This window comes from Agelaius phoeniceus, chromosome 4, assembly GCF_051311805.1.
Source record: "Agelaius phoeniceus isolate bAgePho1 chromosome 4, bAgePho1.hap1, whole genome shotgun sequence".
Lineage (NCBI taxonomy): Eukaryota > Metazoa > Chordata > Aves > Passeriformes > Icteridae > Agelaius > Agelaius phoeniceus.
The window spans coordinates 627,289-645,547 of NC_135268.1; the positions used below are offsets into that span (position 1 = coordinate 627,289).

Below are 18,259 nucleotides of genomic sequence, written 5' to 3' on the forward strand. Positions count from 1 at the left end.
GGAAGCTTGGTTCCCACTGCAGTTCTGCTTGCTCTTATCTTCCTAGAACAAGATCCCTGGAGGATCCCTTTTCTTCCTCATTTCAGGGTTCCTGCACACCCTCCTTCACTCAAGGGTTTCCCAGACTGTGTTTTGTGTGTGGGTTTCCCCCAGCAAACTCCTCATAGTGAGGCTGTTAGCAAAGTAATATTCATCATTTCCTGCCTTCAGTGGGTTTAGCTCAGCTGGGAGGACAAAGGGACAAGGGGAAGAGGCAACTTAAATCTGAGTGTTTAACTTGCTGCAGGTATTGTACTTTCCTTCTTGGCACTGCCAAGGTACAATACCTACAGCAACTTAAACGCTCAGATAATTTTAATTACTGCTTTGTGACTTTTGAAAAAAATACACAGAGTATTTGCTTTGTCAGGGTTACACAGATTGATATTTTTCCCATAATGCTGGTACTCTGATGTGTTTAATTTTTAGTGTTATCTTTTGTTTACTAATCATAGGAAATGGAAAACTCAGTTTTGAAACCACTACTCTACCTGTTTTGTGTTGGGGTGATGCAATTTATGCAGATGAGGCCTGATTGTTTGTTTTTGTTGGGTGATCTGTTAGGTTGGTGGTTTTTGTTTAGATTTTTTGATTAGTTGCTTTGTGGAGGAATTAGTTCCTATTTTGGAGGAAAGGGGAAATTTGACTTCCAGCTTTGGCTCCCAAAGTAGGTTACACATTTTTTCAATGTCTCTTTAAATGGAAAATTTAATTCTTGGAGCAGAGACTAGATCCAGACTCCCTGTTCTGCACTCCTGCTGTGGGACAGTGTAATTTTGCTTGGAAAGTAGAGTTAGAGTTGGAGCAATGGGAAGGAAACTGGGAGCTCTCCTGCGAGGGGAAACAGTTGTGTGTTGTTCTGGGCAGTGGGTTGGTAGTGAATCACTGCTGCGCTGTGGCAGCCTTCTCTGCATTGCTGGTGAGCATCTACAGCTGCAGGAGGGGCAGGGTTTCTGAGAGACACTTCTCTCCAGTGTTTTCTGAGGCTGGGGCGAGTTCCTGGCCTGTCTGTTCTCATGGTTGTTAAGGACCCCTTCGTGGTTCCAAATTTGCAGTCAGTTCCTTGGCTAGAGCGGAGAATTCCACTTCTGGAGGAGCAGGCCTAACTTAGGGCAGCTGCTGGCTGTGACTGCCCTCAAAAGTCTTTTTGAGGAACAGGGTCTCACTAGGATTCTCTTCCCAGCTTCCCCAGAGAAGTCCAGTCCGGAGTCCTAGAGGTCATTGCTCCTCCTGCTTCCTATTACCCAGATCTTTCCCATCTGGAGAAAACACTCGGGGATTCTGAGGATCGAGTAAGGTAAGATTGCTGAGTAAAACCTAAGACCTTTTGCTAAGAGTGTGAAATGGAAAATTCAGAAAAAGTCAGCATTGTTTGAGCTGATAATATTTTTGTGTTTCAGAGCTAAAGGACCTCATTTGTACTGGTAAAAAAAAATTTACAAGGGGATCTTGGGAAATGCTATGCTGCACATCAGCTTCAGGGTGAGAGCCCAGGCAGCTTCTTTAGGTCTTGACTCTGGGCATCCAAGAGGTTTTAAAGCAGGTGGATAATGCCAACAAGTAATAGGCTATATGATCTGTCATAGAGGAAAAAATAGAAAAATCTTTAATGTGTCTGATGAGGGACAGTCTCTGTGAACACACAGCCCATGGTGATTTCATTCACTCCCATGCCCCAAATTCAGTAAGACAGAGATTATAACCTTAAAAAAATATATAGGTATTGGAGGAAAGAAATTTTCTTCATCAACAATAACCAATTTATCAGAAGCCACTGCAACAATGCAGCAAGAGTGTTGCAGTACTAAGAGTTTAGGCTGGAGGAAATCAGCTAGTATATTTACATATATGTCTGTGTGAATATTGGCTTTATAGATAAACCTTATGTGCTCATACCATAGACCATAAACAAGTTTACTTACTTATAATTTAGTTTGAGATATGATTTGATTTGGATCAGTTATACTTTTATGTTAATTAACTACCAATAAATTACTCTGTAGTCTTTCAGTGTTGATTATCAAACATCATTGTCATTCCCTGGTAAAATCAGAGACTGTACAAAATATGTGTTGATATTTAAACCTGAAAATTATGGTTATCAACCTGCTCTTGTGCTGCTCATATGTGAAACCATTTACTTTTACCATTTACTTTGTTCATATGTTCATATGTGAAACCATTTACTTTTTCATCTATAAATAATCCATGTGTCTTTATTTTTACTCTTCATGAAATAATTAGTAGATTATTATAAGTGATTTGATATTAATAACTTGTTAGACATTTTGTTTCAAGCTCCATTGACAGAGATCAATTTTTTTTTTGTTTATTTAATGTTAACTTTTACAGGAAAATAAAATTATTTACAAATGTTTACATTGATTGTAGGTGAATGCTTTTGCACTTAACAATGGGTTGGAATATACAACCTTAAAATTTTATTGTAGAGACAAAAAATGCAGAGCATTAGAAGTTCTCTTATTATAGAAATAACTCTTGCAACCCCCTCAAAAAGCTTATCAGAATTTGCTGCTTATGTTTAGGTGGAGAGCTAAACAGAATTTGGATTATAGCTTTTTAATGCTATATGCTCAGCCTAAGGGAACATTTTATTTACAGGTATGTCCATATTATCATTAAGTAGCAGCAATACCTCTGTACTGATGATTAGTTTTGGCAATTTTCATTTCAAAGGCCTCCATAAAACCAGCAAACTCATATCAATTTCTGTGTATTTTGCCTATGCTCCTTACAAGCATCCACACATTTCTGTATTTATCTACATCTTGCAGCCAGGTACTGTTTGATTAAAACCATCTCTACCTTCCTGTCATTTGTGAGGTTGAAGAGCAAGGTAAATGAACCATGAAGCCCTCATTTGATTGGGTTAAGAAAGTCAGGCTTTAGTGTCTTTTTACTCCCTGCAGCCAGGTAAAAGAGTAGTGGTAGGTTCAGGTGTTATAGCCCAGATGGCAATGAAGTGAAATATTTCAGACAGGGTGATACCAGTAGAGTGATACTTGAGATAAGGTCAACTACAGGTTGGCACAGATCCTTAATTCTCCACAAGATTTTGTGTTAGCCTTCAGGAAGATGCCCATGCATTTAAGCTTAGCTTTAACCATCATTCAAGATTTGTGCTCATTTGCACTCCATAGAGATCTTAACCACCACCACAGATTCCAAAATTTGTAAGAGCTGCTTAATCATGGAGCAGGTCTCTAAAATGTCACCTATCTCAATAATTTCAACAGTTTTTTAAAAAGCTCAGAAGAGCATTTTGCCTCAGAGTTGGTATTCCATAAGGACATCACAGGTTTCCTGGAGGCAGAAGACTGCAGGACCTGGCATCTCCTACAGTTTTTCTCAGGATTCAACAAAATCACATTTGAGCTGGGCTGCTTAAGAGTCCCCACGGTCTGTTCTCAAATGTGGCATAGGTGCTCAGGATGCAGGTGGACAAACAAAAATGCTGTGTGTTGAACAATTATGGTTTAATAGAAAATGAAGTATTTTCCTGTGGCTTTTGTATATTTTTAAGAACATTTTCCAAGTTTACTGAGTGCACTAGAGCATCAAGGTGTAGGAAACCCAGTGAAGTGAAACATTAAGATGCTGCCAGACACTTGATGTCCCTTCCTGTTACCAAGCTCTCCAAGGATTCATCTTTGCACCACAATGACTTACCTATGTATTTGTATTCCTAAAGGAATTGAGGACATGTGGTTTCTTATCTGAGACATTACATAACAGCTGAACTGTGTTATTAAGGACAGAGCCTGGATGGTGGTGGTCTGGTGAGAGCTATGTCTGCTTTGGAATTTTCTCAAACAGCAACTATACTTTCCTCATACCATTCTTCATCCTGCTCCTGCTATATTCCATTCTTTGTTTCTATGCCCAGCCTGCAGCTGCTCCTGCAGCACAGGTGCTGCTCTGCCCAAAAGCTGCTCTGTAGAGTGCACTTGCTGCCACAAACTTAGTCATGTTCTCCTCTATTTAGAAGTCTTGTATTAAAGGAAAGCAAACAGCTTAAAACTTTTTCTTTACTTTTCCTTAAACTGGTACAATATTTACTTCAGTACTCATAAGCAAAACTTGAGCTAGGTTAGATTTTAATTTAGTTTAGTCAGGAATGGAATGGATTGAGTGGCTGACACTAACTCCCAAACCTTGAAAGAAGATAAGCACACATAATTAGTCTTGACTGTCTACAGAACAGTTGATGTCATGAGTCAGACAGGATCTTTGCTGAATAAACACTTGTTCCAGCATCCTGCTGAACCAGGATTCAAGTCTCTTTGTCAAGTCCATTGGAGCTAACAGGCTTACACTGGGCATGAGCCTTACCCACTCATTACCCACTGATCAACTTGTCTACTTAAAGCTTTTTTTCCCCCTCCAGCCCAAGAGAACTTTGAGGTCCTTGTTTCCACTTTCACTAAACCTCCTGGCAGGCACCAGGGACCCTTGAAGCACTTACAATAATGGGATGAGAACACTGCCATAAAAGCAGGCAATCCAACCAATCCAACCAATTTCTTGCCCATGTAGACTTAGTTCACTGCAGGAATCAAACATTTCAAATCTGAATGCAACACAGATACAGCAGTTTTTAAGTGTTTCCTATTAGCACTGAGATGAAACAAAAATGAACCATTAAATAAATCTTAGCTTCTTCAGATAAAATCTCTTATCAAGTTCCAACTTGAACTTTCTAATAGTAGTTTCCTGAAGTACTGCTATGATTTTTCTTACCTCATGTGGAGCCTGGGAAAGCTTTGTGCATTTATTTATTATATATATGTATATATATAAATATATATATATACACACACACTTGTAATATTCACTCACAGCAGCACTTCTCTAATGGATTTAAAGCCTGAGCAGTATCTCAGTGAGTTCACTGGTACTCTTTAGGTGGACTTTTTTTTTCCTTCCTCTCACTAGACTCTAGGTTATGCCTGCTATTTGGTAGAGCTCCTAAGAGGAGTTCCACAGTTTTCATAATTCATTGTCAGTGAGACAGAATGTCCGTGAGACAAAAATACTCTAATAAAATTCAGAAAGGAAGAACCTTCCTATCTGATGCCTAAATTTTCATTGTATTCTTCCATTTTTTTGTTACTATTTCATTTTTACTTCTCTCAGACAGACAACCTGCATAAGAAAAATGAAAGGAAACCCATTTGGTACCTATCAGTAGGAAATTTTCATAGTCTTGCTGGAGTGGATGTATATTTTTTCATTCCAAGGTGCTGATGAGTGAAGTTAGCTGTGATTATGTATTTTGCTGGCCTTCCCATGGCAATGGGGCAAGTGGATTAGGCAGTTCATATCTTAAATTTCCTATTCCAGATGTGTGCAGCTGCACAACCTCCTTTGTTAGATAAGAACATATGAGAAAACAAGTGGCTGTAAGCTGAAGGCAGAAAAAAAAAATCAAATTTGTATTTGGGTGCCAAGTATTAAATATGCAGGATAATAAAATGTTGTATAACATATTGAAAAGAATGGATACTGGAATCTGTAAGCAATAAGAGAGGTTCTCCAAGATGTGCTTTAGTTGAACACAAATTACAGGGTTAAATAAATAACTTGAATGGCTCGTGCTACATGGGATATCAAACTACATCATCTAATAATCATTGTCAGCTTCAGGAAAGACCATCTCAGACTTCAAAATTACTTTCTGTTCATAACCACAGTCACAGTCACTTTACATCACAGCCTCTGTGCTTTTAATCTTCACTGCTTTTGCATACTTGTCTCCATATGGTGCCCTCCCTAGGTTTTTGAGATACTCCAGTCTGCTTTTTATCCTTTTTTGGTGCCCCTCAATTTCTCTGTAAGGATTCTCTAAAACCTTCTTTGATTCTTTGCTCTTCTCCCTTTACATCTTGCTCCTGGCTAATGCTTTAAGCTCATTTAATTTTATGCCAGATTTCTTGTAAATTGATGTTTGGGGGGTTTTTTTGGTTGTTGTTCTTGTTCTCTTCTGCCCAGCTGTCAGCTCAGCTCAATCCCCAGATCTCAGAATCTGTTAGGAAGCATTCATCTTGATCAGTTGGTCTCTATCTATACATTTTTTATCTTACCATCAGCAAAAGCTGCCAGGGTCAAACCAGATCTCTTAATCTCAATTTTCTAACTTCATTCTATTGATTCGGATTCACCATTGCCAACACATTCCTTGTCAGCCAGCCCTACACTTGTAGCGATGCAGAAATTCAGCTAAAACCTCTGGGCCTGATCTCTCAAGCTCTTGATGATGATCCTGCTGCATCAGTTGAAGACCCAAAACCAGCAGGAAATCATGTTTGGCTTGGCTGGGGCTTTTTTCCCCAAAGGATGAATTTTCTAGCTGTTTAGCTTTCTGAAGCCAGTTCCAGCACGTGCAGCAGGGCCAGTGAAGTGCAGCAGTTGGAATAAATTACTGTATGATTATACTACACCCCAGCAATATTTTCCTGCAGTCTTTGCCTTCTCTTCCTGTGTTTTCACACCCATACTGAATTCAAACCATCAATTACTTGCTCCTTAATTATACCTGGAGTACATTTATTTCCTTTGTGTCATTGCCTCCAACCTCCTTGTCTGGGTTCATGACTGTGAGTTTCAGCAGCAGGGACAGCTTCTGGCTTTTCAGATGCCCAGTTCTTGTCTGAAAGCCAGGCAGAAATGAAGGCAATGCCTTTGCCATTTCCTTGATGGATGTCAGTCTCCTCTTCCAAGGACCCTTCAGCTGGCTGTGCTGCTGTTCTCTGTGCTGGCCCTTACACCATCCTGCAAGCTCTGCATATCCCTGTCCTTCAGGGTGATTCACAGAGCACAGCCCTTCATCTCCAGTGTCCCCTGGGACAGCCTGCTTCCTGCAGGCATCTCAGGAACCATCCACAGTGCTTCTCAGTCACCTTGCTCCAGTGACAAAGGCTGCACAGGAGCTTTCAGACACCTTTCCTCTCAGACAGCTTGCTCTTCTCACTTCTCAGTGCTTCTACAACCTAAGAACAAACTGCTTATTGTTGTCTTCCTGAACCTCCTGTCTGTTTGCTTAATGTTTGCTTCCAAGTGAGATCTCTTTAAGGCAGGGAGTCCTTCATCAAACAAGGGAGAAGCAGCCATGGTGTGATGTTCACTCCTCTAAGTAATGACTTAATGAGTGACACTAAACCAGAGATGTATGTAGAAACTAAATGCCAATCCACTGTAGTTTGGCACAGCTTCAGTACGTGTGGTACAGCAGTTAAACACAGCACAGTTTTCACTTGCTTGTGGCAATGTCACCACCCTCTCTGCAAACAATAAAATCATTGCTTGCCTTCTCTTTTTCTGTTGCATTTCCCCCCCCTCCCAGCTGGAAGATGATATTATAGCCAAACCTGATTTTATTGAGAGTATAAAAAGCTTTGCTGCTCAACAGTCCCAAGATTGGATGGTTCTTGAGTTCTCACAGCTTGGATTTATTGGTAAGTATTAAGACCTTGAGCAGGATGAACTGCATTTTGAGCTGTGTAGATCAAAAAGGTCTCAGTCAGAATCACATCTCAAAGCATGGAAGAACCTGCATATCAAAACTTCCTTGGTTCTTCAGGAAACAGCCCTCTGAAAGTAGTTTACTTCTTGTTCTCTTTAAAACTGCCTTGTTAACACAGAGTCTCTTCAGCATAGAATCTATAATTGAGTTCCCATAAGGAGGAAGTAGTTCCACCTCAGGGGACTATGTGCCCCTGTAATGTGTAGTTTTCTTTTCAAGAAGGGAATTTGAACAATCTATTAAAAAACCCCCAAAAACTTCCTTTTATTTGTGGAGGAGAATATGCATCCCATATCCAAGGGCTGGATGATCAGAACTCTTCAAAGCCAGATTCTATGTGAAGTTTTTCATGAAATACCATAATTTCATTCATGTGTGCAAGGCTGGTGTGATACTTAAATGTTTATTTAAATAAACTACATTTAAACATAAAGCTGGTGATTTTTGTATAGCAATAAAAAGATGCCTTCTTGTCTTGTTTTCAGGAAAATTGTTTAAATCAGAAGACTTACCACTCATAGTGGAATTTTTTCTCATGTTCTATAAGGATAAGCCTATAGACTGGCTCATAGACCACCTGCTCTGGGTTAAAGTGTGCAATCCAGAAAAGGATGCAGTAAGTATAACTGTGAGCTTATGAAGATGAATAACATTCAAACACTCTCAGTGACAAAATTCATTTTCAAAAAGTGGAATATAAATCTCTCAAACTGGACTTACTTTGGACTGACCAGAGTTTCTGCTTCTTCTTGGGTTTTAGGATGCAGGAGCTTTAACTGGTGCAGCCAGTTCCTGCTCCAGGATTTGCACGTGTTCCTTATGTGTTGATAAAGGAGCAGGAAGAAACAGACAGGGGTTGTGCAGAGCAGGAGATTAAGGGGAACAGAACAAGCAAGCCTCAAGTTTTACCCTGTAGCGTAAGTGACTTCTGGGGATAGCAGAAGGTCCCTGGTTTTAGACTTAGTAATGTACTGCAGAGTCTCCAGACCCACTTCATACAGACAGGAGCAAGCTTTTAAATCCTGCTCTGTGGGTTAGGCCAGCTCATAGGAGTTAGAGTGTGCCTCAAGAAACTAATTTCAGTTCTTGCCTGCCCGTGAAAATGGATTAAAAGCCAGATGCTATTATGCTGACATCACTTATTCCAGATCTAACATGTGCCAACTTCCATGCAATAGACAAAGTGCTTTATTTATGGCAGTTCCATCTTCTAAGACCTGATTCCTACCTAAAATAAAGCTGTGTTCCCAAAAGGCAGGCAGGCAGGCAGGCAGGCAGCTTGTGGAAGTCTGCTCTGATCAAGCCAAAGCAGAGTGGTGTCCCCAAGCTTCTACTGAGTTTCACTTCTGCATTTGCAATTTCAATTGCTGTGGGTAGAGAAAAGCTGCTGAGACAAATCAGTGTCACATGGCCCTTGGGGGCAGTGACCAGTGGCATGACCTGCTGGGACTGTTCGTGAGAATGCAGAACATGGGGGCTGGGAGGAGGCTGGGGCTCCCAGCTGTGGTACCTTCTCTGTTTGACAGGTTAAAGCAGTGAACTTCCCTATAGGCACCAGAGAGGGCAAGCTGGCAGCTCCTCACACTTTCCCTCCTTTCCAGCCAACCAAGAGTGATCACACACTGTGCTACACAGGAGGGTCAGCAGAGCACTGGTTTGTGGTTTCTCTGTGACATCCTGTGGTGAAGGATGTTTGGCATGTGTTTGCACAGAATCATAGAATTGTTTGGGTTGGAAAAGACCTTAAAGATCATTTCATTCCAACCATGAATGATCTTGGGGAGGGACACCTTCCACTAGACCAGGTTGCTCAGAGCCCCATCCAGCCTGGCCTTGAGCATCTCCAGGGGTGGGGCATCCACAGCTTCCCTGGCCAACCTGCTTCTGTGCCTCACCATCCTCACAGGGAAGAACTTCCTCCTCACAGCGAATCCAAACCTACTCTCTTGTAGCTGGAATCCATTCCTTCCTCCTCTCACTCCAGGCTCTTGCAAAAAGCCTCTCTCTGTGTTCCTTGCAGGATCCCTTCAGGCACTGAAAGGCTGCAATTCCAAAGCCTTCTTTTCTCCAAGCTGAACAATCTCAATTCTCGCAGCCTCTCCTCACAGGAGGGGTGCTCCAGCCACCTGATCACCTTGGTGGACTCCTCTGGATTCAGCAGGACAGGTCCATGTCCTTCCTGTCCTGCCCAGAGCTGGATGCAGCACTGCAGCTGGGCTCTCAGCAGAGCAGAGCAGAGCAGAGCAGAGGGGCACAATCCCCTCCTCCCCTGCTGCCTCTGCACGAGCCCAGCATATCCCAGGATATATGTGGCTCTCTGAGCTGTGAGTGCCATGGCCAGGGCACGTCCAGCCTCTCCTCCACCAGCACCCCCAAGTCCTTCTGGGCAGGGCTGCCCTCAATCTGTTCATCCCCAGCCTGGATTGATAGTGGAGGTTGCTCCAACCCAGGTGCAGCACCAGCACTTGGTCTTGTTAAACCCTGTGATATTCCCATGGGCCCACTTCTCAACCTTGTCCAAATTTTCAGCCTGGACTGACCATTAATACATCAAGGTTCAGCTGCATCTGCTCACCAAGAAAAGACAGTTTGTGATGATCAGAGCCATCAGATCTCTGCATGGTTCAGAAACTTTGTCCTGCTTGCCTCCTGTGGACCATCATCACTGCTGGGGTTCCCAGTCCAAAAAAAAAGCTATGGACCTGTTAGAGCAGGTGGAGAGGCCACAGAGAGGAGCAGAGGGCTGGAGACAGGCTGAAAGAGTCAGAGCTCTTCAGCTTGAAGAAGAGAAGGCTTCAGGGGAGACCATTTAGCACCTTGCAGTATCTAAAGGGAGCTTGTAGGAAAGAGGGAGAAAGTCTTTTTCTGTGTTATGATGAGACAAGGGGCAACAGTCCTAAACTGAAAGGGGGTATGTTTAGATTAGATATGAGGATAACATTTTTTATGGTTAGGGTGGTAAGTGACTGGCACAGGTTGCCCAGGGGAGGTGTAGATGCCACATCCACTGTTTGTGGCCAGGCTGCCTGGGGCTCTGAGCAGCCTGGCTTAGCCTGTCTATGGCAGGGAAGTCGGAACAAGAGGATCTCTGCAGGCTGCTTTGAAGCCAGCCATTCTGTGGGTTTGTGCAATGGCCTGTGCCTGTCACATGCAGGGGGAACTGCAGGTGCAAGGGTGGCAGCCCTGCCTCCACAAGCAGCCTTATCTCAGCTCCTGCAGACATGACCACAGCCGCGCTCAGACACACAATAACCGTGCCACTGATTACCCTGAGCTGCTGCCAGGGCATAAAACAAGGCATTCTAGAGCCTGCAGTATTGCAGGGGATGAATTGCAAACCCTGTCCGTAGAGAGATCACAAATTTATTTTCTCAAAAATGTTTCTTCTTTACTCAAGTCTAGTGCCTTTTAGAGAAACACTTGCCAGTTAATCAATTTGCACACAATGTATTGTGGTTTTACATTGTTTTGCTGAACATCTGCTGTTGACAAAAAAAAAACAGCTTAGTTTTTTTAATAGATTTCCAGGGCATTTTGAACTTGTAATTAGTACTCCTGTGGAAAGCATAAATCCCTCATGAGTTTTGATGGTTTTAAGCCAGCTGAGTGAAGACTTAATCACTTCTGGCTTTAGAAGGCATTGGTATATTTAATGTAACATTTTTCTTTTATGGAACTGAAAGCACTTGATGGAAGAGGTAAGCACATTATCCTCTCAAATTTTAAGGTCTGAGACCTGGAATACAGAAAAGTTAAATGATCTTCCAAACTCATGTAATAATTCTGTGGCAGCACCAAGACTACAACCCAGGCAGTCTCATTTTAGCTCTTTGCTTTGTTCCTTGCCTTATGCTTCATTATCATATTAATTACTGTGGCACGTTTGTGTCATTGTATCAGACTACAATGCTCTATATATACAAAGAAAAAAAAATATATTTAAAGAAGTAGTTTGCTATCATTCAAATATCAAGAAACTACAAGATTAGCACCAATTATAGTTATTTAATTCCTTGATATATGTCATGTCCCAGGTGTAGTAAACCAGAAAATCATGGGCTTTCTCTAACTATGTGATAAAAGATCCATAACTTAGAATACATTAAAGCCTGCCAAACACAACAGAAAGAGGCAAAAGTATGAATACTGAAATGTAACCAGAATCCTTCTTGAGAAGGTCAGTTTTGATCAAAATAGTTTAATTAGAATGATTTGGCAAGACTAAAAGGTTTGCCAGAAACAGCAAAGAAATCAGATGTGAGTCAATTTTTGTCACCCTGAGATTGATTCATCACATACTATGCAGAAATCCATGAATTCCTGCTGACTGAGCCTTCAAATCTCAATAACAGCATGAGTGGAATTATGAGTTTTGGTCCAGAAACAGTGTGTGTGACAGAAGTAATTTAAGGATTACTCATTTAAATATGGATAAAAAATCTGAACCCATACTCCTAGCTACATAATGAAATTGCCTTATGGAACATAGCTTGTCTCTCCTTGGTTAAATAATCCTTCACTCCCTTTTGCTTTCCTTCTAGACACACTGTGAGAAGGAAAAGTCAAAGCTGCGCATCCGTGCTAAGCCATCTCTCTTTCAGCATATGGGAACTTTCTCATCCTTGGCTGGGAAGATCCAGAATTTGAAAGTAAGAACAAGAAGTTAATGCCATATTTTTATATTATATGCTTGTGTTCTGACTTGTTTCTCAAGTGAATTTCAAGGACCACATGCCATTTGGCATTATATGGCATTTCAATCTCCAGTCATGTTCTACAGGTTTGGTAGAGAATTTTGACCTGGCATGTAAGCTGCAGGGGCACTAACACCTTTGAAGCTTTCATCTGGACAGCATTTCATGGCCTGTAGGAACCCTCTTCACAGCACAAGGTGTCAGATGCTCTGCTCCATGCTAACAAAGCCATGACAATTTGTTTTGCCTGAGCAGTTCGCATTCCCAGTAAGAGGGACAATTAGGAAGGTAGGACAAAGGTGTGCCTAACTTGATGGCCAGGGATTTTTAGGGAGAGTTTGGAGGGCAAACCACATGTCTGATAAGCACATGAGCAGTGATGAACCAGACTCCAGGGATCTCCTGATGGTGCCTCTGGACTAGTGACAAGATTTCTCACTTGGATCAGAGCAGAGATTCACGTAGCCCTTAGCAGAGCCCAGCAATCACACATTCTGGCACAAGGCATCCCAGACAGCTATGAAATGGCCTCCTGTGAAGATTTTTATTTTTAAATCTTGGCAGCTAAGAAAGAATCAGTACAGCTCTGTCTACAAATCGTAACATTGAGTCCCAGTGATTACAGTGAAATTAATATTCTATATGTATTAAAAATAGATGGTGCATTTTTTGACACCGAGGTGATTATTTTCTGGAATAGTTTCCTGTACTAATTACAGATATCAATGCACTTTTTTTCCATTGTATGAGTGAAATTACATAAATTTCTTTATATCAACAGGATAAAGATTTTGGAAAAATCTTGCTACATAAAGCACATAATAATCCACCTGCAAAAGTGGACACGAGCCTAAAAATATACGAGCAATATACCTTGGAAAAAGTTTACAAAGGACAAGACTGTTTTTGGGCCTTAGCTCCAGTGGCAGGTGACTACATCAGGTTCACATTTTTAAATCCACTAGAAGTTGAAAAGTAAGTATTACATGATATGGAACATGGAAGCTTACATATATCCAGTTTGGAAATGTTTGATTCTGTTTGCAGTTATTGGTGCTCAACTGTTTGCATAAACCTTGTTACTAAAAAAACCATGATTTACTATTTATCTGCTCTTCTTGAGCAGATCCCCTCCTGAAATACATGTCTTCATTGGTAGTTAAAGAGCCTCTGATTTTTTTTTCCTTTTATTTCTTCAGGTAAATAGTATTATTTATTTCTTCAGGTAAATATTTTACACGACAATTCTCAAAGGAATTTGTTTCTAACTGATGGATTTCATCAGTGGTGTCAGGGAAAGCTTTATTTGTGTGGTTGCCAACAGCAAGGCTGTTTGCCTGATGTCAGGTGTGTGTCTCCACCTAGTGAGCTGCAGGGAATGACACTGTTACAATAAACACTGGTGTTCTGTGCCCATTAACTGGTTCATGCTTTATCAAACTTGGGTAGGCTGTAGTTTGGCATGTGCTGTCATTGTGCAGCTGCCCTGGATGAGGCTAACTCACATCTGGCAGTGTCTAATGGCTGGTCCTGATGCCTTGAGAGTCTGCCTGCAACAGAGGCTAGACAGAGCTAAAGGAATAGAGTAGGGATTTATTGAAAGGCCTTCAAAGGATACACACCTTGGGCAGTGCAAGAGCCCGGCCAAGGCTACACCCAAGATGGACGATGGGTCATGAATTTTCACACTTTTGGGTCCATTTACATGTTGGGGTTAATTGCCCAATTAATTACAGCTTCAGGTTATGACGTCCCATCCTCCCAGATTGCTCTCCTCAATTTGCTGTTGTTTATACTTTTTTTTGGGCCTGAAACTGCAACAGTGTCCTTGGTTCTCAGGCTGGAAAAGGATTCTTTTGTCTCACTAAACTGTGAGGAGAACTTGCTAACACTTTATATGTGATTCAGTTGTATACTAATGCACTACAGAATCTGGAAAATATGACAGCTAAAACTTAAGGCATCAGTCCCAGCCCTGTTACATTGCTAGTCTGTGCAATGTATGGTAAATCCTGTAATATTTGGTGGGTTTAAGCCTTGAATATTTGATATCAGAGGAGAGAGTTTGATGATTTAACTTCTCCTAGTTCTTTTTGAATCTAAAACCCTAAGAACTCTTAATGCCAGAAATTTAAAACCAAACGGGGATTTTTATTCTTAGATGGTTTTGCTTGGATTGTTGTTTGGTCAATGCTCTTGGTTACTGGCTATAAAGGAAATTCTTTAGAAGCACCTGAGTTGACCAGTATTGATAAAAATGGGGAATTCTCCTGGCATGTAGCATATGGCCTAGTAGAAACAGAAATTTTTGCTGCCACTCACCTTCCAGAAGCCCATTCCACTTCAGTCTTATTACAATTACAGTAACAGATCAGAGGGCAGACCTTCCTGAGCCATTTAAACATGAGAAGTTAATTTATTTGGGACTTGAGCAGTAAAAATGGGCAACACTTGCCCTTGTGGTCCCAGTGAAAGATGGTTTAAATATTTGTTCTGTTTAAAATAAAAATCCTATATTATGCTTTGGTTTATAGTTTCAAGGCCTATTTGTGTTCTCTATATACCCCAAAATATATAAAGAAAAGGTATCTGAAACTTTCCTTCAAAACTGGAAATATTTACTCCCCTAGAACTCTCCTAAAGTATAAAATGCCTGGAAATAATACACCTTTATCATCAGGTACTTGTTCAGAAGTGGAAACATGGAGCACCCTGGTGATAAACTGTTTAACACTACTGTGGAAGTGTTGCCAGCTGATGTAAGTCTCTCATTTAGAACCATATTTCATTTTCAGAATGATATTCAGCATAAAATGTCATAACCTAGAAAATACTTCTTGAAATTTTCTTGTTTTATTTTTTACAGAAAATGCTAAGAAAAGAATTGGTTGATAATGGAGGTAAATTTAACTACCCAGCAACCAAAGATGGATATTTAAAAATAGGTAAATTATTTATTGTTCCTTCAAAACCAGTCATTTTGTTCCTACATATAAAATGTTTCTGCTCTTAGGGATGTCATTAACTCTTTGATAAAGTCAGCATTCCAAGGTGAACTAGTAAGGAAAAGAAGCCCTTTGCATTATTGTAGGGTATGGTGTCTGATCAGTGACTCCCCCATTCTGATTTAAATATCACCAGTGGCAAAAGCCAAGACCTCTAATTAGAAGGAGAACTAATGACCCCCATTCCCTGTCCCCCTGCACACCTGGGCATGAGGAGGTAGAGAAAATCAAGAGTCAAGTTTGGCCCAAGAAGAAGGGAGGGTTGGGGGAAGGTGTTCTTAAGATTTGATTTTATTTCTCATTACCCTACTTTGATATGAATACTTTTTTCCCCCCAGGTCACGTCTGGCTTGCCCATGACAGTAATTTGTGAATGATTGATGTCTCCTTGTCCTTATTTCAACCCACAAATCCTTTCCAAAACATTTCTTTCCCTCACGTATTCCTGGATTTAATGTATAGTTTGTAATTAAGAGCTTTTTCACCAGGTTTGCTTGGAAGTGCTTTCATTCACATGGGTCCTGTGGGTTTTTTTTCAGGGGCTTTTGAAAATGGCACAGCAGAAGGCAGCATCAGTCAGGCCATAGGAAGAATAGAGGCCATCCGTTTATCAGTCAGCTCTGATTCTCCAGTCTGGGCAATACTGAGTGAGGTAAGCATGGCAATGAAAGCACTTTTATTTTTCATTAGTAAATGAATTTTGCTTCTTCCAATTGTATACTATTCGTTTTATTTCATTTGGAATAGAATTTTGTGTGGAAAAACACAAGTGAAGAATTATGTTAATTATTTTCAGGAGAGAAATTAAACATACTTCATTGAAAATGCTGGAAATGCTCATACAGGATGATTCTCCAGTTTTGCAGTGCTGTGACTGTAGTGGCTAGGACTTGGGTTTTGACAAACAAAGCTCTTTTCAGTCACCATCTTTGACATTAATTACATTATGTGTCAGCATTTTCAGAGGAGCCTCTGATTTTTAATTCTTCTTCTTTTAATTCTTCAAGTGTTTAAATGTCAGTGAGTCATAAATAGAAATCTTTAGCAGAAGTCACTGAAGAGAATTACTGCAGCCTTAAACCTTAGCCATACCTGGAAGAAGGGGAAAAACTAATGTTGTATGCAAAGCTCCTGCAGATTTTGGAAAATAATAGGTTTTGTTTCTTTCCAGGTACTTATCAAGACATCTGAAAACTGAAAAAAATTACATTTTTGATGTGTCACTTGTTATGTATTTCTTGAAAAGAAGGCTGACTTCAACAAAACAAAACAAAAAGACTGGATCAAAAGATCAATTCCATACCCATTTAGTTATTAATGCTCTGTATTAGGAAAGAGTTGAGATAAATCTTAGGTCTGTATATGACAAGGTATATGAAAAGAATGTTAGTAGGTTCTAGAACATGTTCTTGAGAAATGTGTCATATATAAAAATCTCACCTTAGTTTGGCAACATTAAATAGATATTATTAGGAACAATTGATAGGGCATTACAGCCTGCCTCAGGGACTAAAGCATAAAAGTGCAAGAAGTTTCACCAGAAATAAAAATACAGGCAGTTTTGAAAAATATTCAGGACATGGTGTTCAACTCTATTAAAAACACTGGCCAATTTTGTAGGGAAATTAGAACTGGAGGAAAAGTTGTCAATATTCATTGCAAGTATTTGAAGTAGTTCACAGGAACACCTTAATGTTATGAAAACTGATCTCAAACTTATGTTACATTAAGGCTGAAACACATTTATATTAAGTATTTTTTAATGAAAATTGCCTACAAATTATCATTTGAATAACTTGAAACATAAACAGGTATTTTTTGGAAGATTGTATAACTTCTCAGTGAATCGTGCATTGAATTAATTACAGGAAATAAGGGTATTATGTATAACTATATTTTTGTAAAAAGAAAATCTATTTAAATAAAATTTTGGATCCTGGAATTAGGTAATCAGTGTGTACTGATATTTCAATTCTTGTCTCAAGTTCAAATTCAACATAAACTTGAAAATAACGAGTAAACCACAGCAGTCTCATTTGAAAAGTTTTTGGGAAATGACAATCTACCTTGGACATCTACCTGTTAATGGTCAGAATCCCAGATCACTTCCTTAGCACATGAAGCACGGCTGCACCCTCATTCCCCTGCACAGGCATTGCATCCTGACAGCAGGAAATAAACTGCAATATGTGGATTTGTACTGAATAGGTTACATTAATGTAGAGCCGTTTTCCTAATGCCACAGTGTTTTTCATTTAGAATGAGATGGAATTTGGTTTTTTTTTTTTTTTGCATTAAAACAGTTCAGGAGAGTGTTGGTTTTTTTTTTTTCACAAACAACCTCTAGTAATATTTTGATAATATTGCTTAGAGGTCTACTGTTTATTTATTTTACCTTATTTAGGCTTTTATGTACAGGGTTGTTTATGCACTGTGGTGCTATATGTACGTACATGCAGATGTATGTACATACATACATGGGAACAGATGCTGCAGCCTTCATTAGGTTAGGAGTTCAATGCCAGCTAAAAATGGGTGCAGTAATTCAGCATGCCTAGAGGTGCACTGAGGGGCACCTTTGTTCCTCAGCACTCACAGGAAAACACAAAACCTCACTTTGCCATTGCTCTAACTGCAACAGATTGGCTGTTGGGAGTAGTGTCTGCACTCAGGGTGCCTTACATTCACTTGTTACAGGGCAGTGTCACCGAGGGGGAAACTCCACAGCAATTATTTAAATCAGTGAAAACACAGAATATACTAAAATAATAGATTTTGCTCCCAAAACATCTCATTTTCACAGTAAAATGAGATTTCTCTCTAGCTGTTGAAGCGTATTTTCAAGCTGAAAAGCTTATCAGAATACTTGAAATTGTATTAGCAAATGACTGGACTTAAAAAAATTGAATGAAATTTTCCATTCTGTGCTGCCAGCTTGGTGCTTCGTTCCTCATTTCTGTGTTTACATATTTTACACA

At 40.2% G+C, this 18,259-nt stretch overlaps 1 protein-coding gene across 1 annotated transcript in view; it reads left to right on the forward strand.

Annotated features, from left to right (window-relative positions):
• MGAT4D (MGAT4 family member D) overlaps positions 1-16,479 on the forward strand; it is a 31,085-nt gene extending 14,606 nt beyond the window's left edge. Inside the window, exons 6-15 of the mRNA XM_054633459.2 lie at positions 1,223-1,336; positions 2,586-2,661; positions 7,403-7,514; positions 8,068-8,198; positions 12,124-12,231; positions 13,058-13,251; positions 14,957-15,035; positions 15,143-15,221; positions 15,821-15,933; positions 16,453-16,479. Of these exons, the coding sequence (XP_054489434.2) occupies positions 1,223-1,336; positions 2,586-2,661; positions 7,403-7,514; positions 8,068-8,198; positions 12,124-12,231; positions 13,058-13,251; positions 14,957-15,035; positions 15,143-15,221; positions 15,821-15,933; positions 16,453-16,479 (1,033 nt within the window). The remainder of the gene's footprint in view (positions 1-1,222; positions 1,337-2,585; positions 2,662-7,402; positions 7,515-8,067; positions 8,199-12,123; positions 12,232-13,057; positions 13,252-14,956; positions 15,036-15,142; positions 15,222-15,820; positions 15,934-16,452) is intronic.
• Positions 16,480-18,259: the final 1,780 nt, after the last annotated feature.